The sequence below is a fragment of the Trematomus bernacchii genome, unplaced genomic scaffold, assembly GCF_902827165.1.
Source record: "Trematomus bernacchii unplaced genomic scaffold, fTreBer1.1, whole genome shotgun sequence".
Lineage (NCBI taxonomy): Eukaryota > Metazoa > Chordata > Actinopteri > Perciformes > Nototheniidae > Trematomus > Trematomus bernacchii.
In genome coordinates this window covers 8,335,394-8,338,617 of record NW_022987513.1, presented here as the reverse complement: position 1 = coordinate 8,338,617, position 3,224 = coordinate 8,335,394, and the positions used below count along the sequence as shown (strand labels likewise).

At 37.7% G+C, this 3,224-nt stretch overlaps 1 protein-coding gene across 2 annotated transcripts; it reads right to left on the bottom strand.

Annotated features, from left to right (window-relative positions):
• Window positions 1-204: 204 nt before the first annotated feature.
• Window positions 205-2,859, bottom strand: LOC117469873. Of its 2 annotated transcripts, XM_034114343.1 has the most exons (3): window positions 2,845-2,859; window positions 1,354-1,561; window positions 205-733 (listed from the first exon to the last, which is right to left on the bottom strand). In XM_034114343.1, exons 2-3 carry the CDS (start codon window positions 1,531-1,533, stop codon window positions 269-271), a joined length of 645 nt encoding a protein of 214 aa, XP_033970234.1. In that variant the 5' UTR covers window positions 1,534-1,561; window positions 2,845-2,859; the 3' UTR covers window positions 205-268. The 2 variants fall into 2 exon arrangements, with proteins under 2 accessions (XP_033970234.1, XP_033970224.1); XM_034114333.1 differs by lacking the exon at window positions 2,845-2,859 and having other exon boundaries at window positions 1,354-1,812.
• Window positions 2,860-3,224: the final 365 nt, after the last annotated feature.

Sequence of the window (3,224 nt, the reverse complement as noted above, 5' to 3'; positions counted from 1 at the left end):
AAAACAGTAGTTACCCATTACCTAATGCTTACTTGACCATTCATTAAGCAGTATGTGTCCCCTCAAGTAAAGTAAGGCATCAAAAACAGTAGTTACCCATTACCTAATGCTTACTTGACCATTCATTAAGCAGTAGTTACCCATTAACTAATGATTACCTCACCATTATTTAAGCAGTTTAACAAACAAACAAACCCTGTGCACTCAAGTTTACATTTTTATTTAAACAACAATCCAAAGCACACTAATAACAAAAAGGAGGTTGCTTTCAGAACTTGTAAAAGCGGCGTATGTCATGCAGCAATCTGCCTAAGGGGCCATCTTTGTGTTTATTTGCCAGCCAATGTGTCCACTCGATCAAAGCAAGATGACTCTTCAGAGTCTTCTCTGTGCGGTTTCCTCGCAGTCTCCAGACCTGTGACTTGTACGTTGACCAAGCCCGCTCAATGTTTTGGGTGTGGGCTCCTGTGACTGGGTTCACAAATGAACGGCTGTGGTTCACAGAGAAATGGACAAAGCCACTTTCTGCGATTGCAGTGATGTATGCCCTCCACATGTCCGTTATCACCGTGGTCCCTTGGCGAACGTATTTTGTGACCAGAGGAATTAAGTGGCGCCTCGATCTCTGTTTCACCAGCCTCAGGATAGGTCTTCTCCTTGTTCCTCTGATGCCCAGCATACCAAAGACCCATTTTCTCCTCCTCCACGTAGGACCGAATCTTCCCCTACCATACTGTAATAAAGCAGTGAAAAAGGACAACAAAATTATATAAAAATAAACATCAGTAATTTCAATTGATAAACAAAGTGAAATGTGTTTGTTATTTGCGTTTTTTTACAATTTAAAAATATTCACTTCCTTTCTCAAAAAAGAAGAGAAAAATATTAAAATGTAGTGGTACAAACAGAAAAGGCTGTTTAATTTTATTAAGTTAAAGTTTGCTTATTTTGCTGCAAGAAACATGAAAAGGTAAGATAGATATTGGAATTAGATGATATATAAATAGATTATGCCCTTTTAAAATGTTAGTAATAAAATGTAAGAATATGGATTTATTTCCTTATTGATTAATGATCTGATTGGATGAGATACTTCTTAGCTTCTAAATTCTTTTTTTCTGTTATTTGACTGTGTATACACTGTGGAGCTGGCTCTCTCTAATGTATACTCTGTCTTGGAAGCCTAAGCACGCCAGTCATAAGGGTGTGAATGACACAATTATAAAATTACATTACTTTGCTCAGTCATTTGTTAATCTCTGACCTTAAAAGATATGTTATTATTTCACCTTGAAAAACAAAGTTTTTAGTTTTAGTGAGGCCAAAGGCTAAGGCTCTGTAGTTTATACACACCTTCCTTTTGTGGTAGAAGTTGCTTTCGTCCAGCATGACAAATTCATTTGGTCCTCCAAGTCTCTGCTTTCCCCTCCTTTCTCTCCTCCTGATTGCACGCTTGCAGACCTTCCTCAACTTCTGGCTCATTTTTGACAGCGTGCGACTGCTTCCTGCCACGCCATCCTGCAGCATGTCCATTTGCCTTAGCTGCAGTCCCTGGGAAAATCTGTTAAAGATCAATATACAATTACTAAATATGAACAAAAACATATGAAGACGAACGCATTCAGCACCAGTGGCTAATGTATTAATTATATAATTCACATTAGACATTTGTTATTACTCAAAATGAAACAGAATATTTTAATGTTGCTAATTAATTGTATCTATCAAGTTTTCCTATATCATAGCATCTACGCATGTATTTTTAAACTATTAGAATAATCACACATTTAAACATTCTGAACCCATTTTTTTGTTGAGGAACATTTTTGAATGCAGGAATTTTACTGTAACAGAGTATTCGTACACTCTGGTACTTCTACTTTTACTCTAGTACAAGATCTGAGTACTTCTACTCAAGTGCAATATCTGAGTACTTCTACTTTTACTCAAGTACAATATCTGAGTACTTCTACTTTTACTAAAGTACCCGATCTGAGTACTTCTACTTTTACTAAAGTACCCGATCTGAGTACTTCTACTTTTACTAAAGTACAAGATCTATACTTATACCACCTCTGTTTATAGCCTATGAAAAAATTAGAAAACGAAGGCTAAAGCTAATGTTAGCTATTTAGTGACAATGTATGCTAGTTAGCTAGCTCAACGATTCCTTAAATAATATTGCGACAGAAAAAAAATGTTGTTCACATCACGCTCTGCTCTGAACACCCGAACGTAAGGCGATATGGGTCCGTTCTTATTGTGCATCCATGGGTAAAGGTAAAACGTTTATATACAGTCTATGGGTAAAACGCATGTAGTACTGAACACGTAACATGAACGTGCCGGGCGGCGCGGTCTCGTGGGTTAGATGCGCGTTCATAATGCCGAGGGAAATAACTCTCGAATATTGTCATCAGAGTCCGGCGCAGTTTGTTTGTAGCCGTTATTTAACCAGGTGAAAAATCCCATTGAGATCAACTATCTCTTTTTCAAGGGATACCTGCAGTTCCTGGGGGCTTGGTGTGAAAGCGACGCCAATGTGCCCCGCCACACCTCCAAGCCGCCTGCGTTGTGAATTGCCAAATAACTAGCATTTAGTCCGCTAGCTCAATGCTAACATATAATGGATAACGGAATTGACGCGCTAACTGAAATTAGCATTTAGATATCGGCAATGTTAAACAACAGTCAACATGCTTAAAATAAACGTAATACTTACAGGCATTAATTTGCTGTGCTCTGAGGAAATGACTGATATTATTGATTAATTAATATTACCTGTAAATGTATTTCATCCAGCTGCACAAGGATAATTTGCTCCTCTCAAACAGGGACAAACACCTCACTGACTTCTTCGTCGTTCTCCCTCGGTGTGTTTTACGTCGGCACTTCCTACAAAAGACACATCGTAAATTCATAGTCCTTTTTTCCTGATAAAGAACTTATCTTTGTAACATTACATATCAGTAAACAGAGGAAGTCATCGTTAAAACCCGTGCTAAAAATGTAAGACTTACCACTGCAGTCCGTCGACGTTTGAGTGTTTCTCCAGTTTCATCCTCTTTTTGCAGAGTTTGCATTTCATTTTACCTTGAAGCAATTTGTTTTTCATTAGCCATTCAATTAATTTTTTCTTTTTTTTATAAAAGTCTGTCTTCCGTCAATAAGACTGAGTACTTTGGTGTGCAGTGTCATGATTATAACCTAAAACCATAGACTAC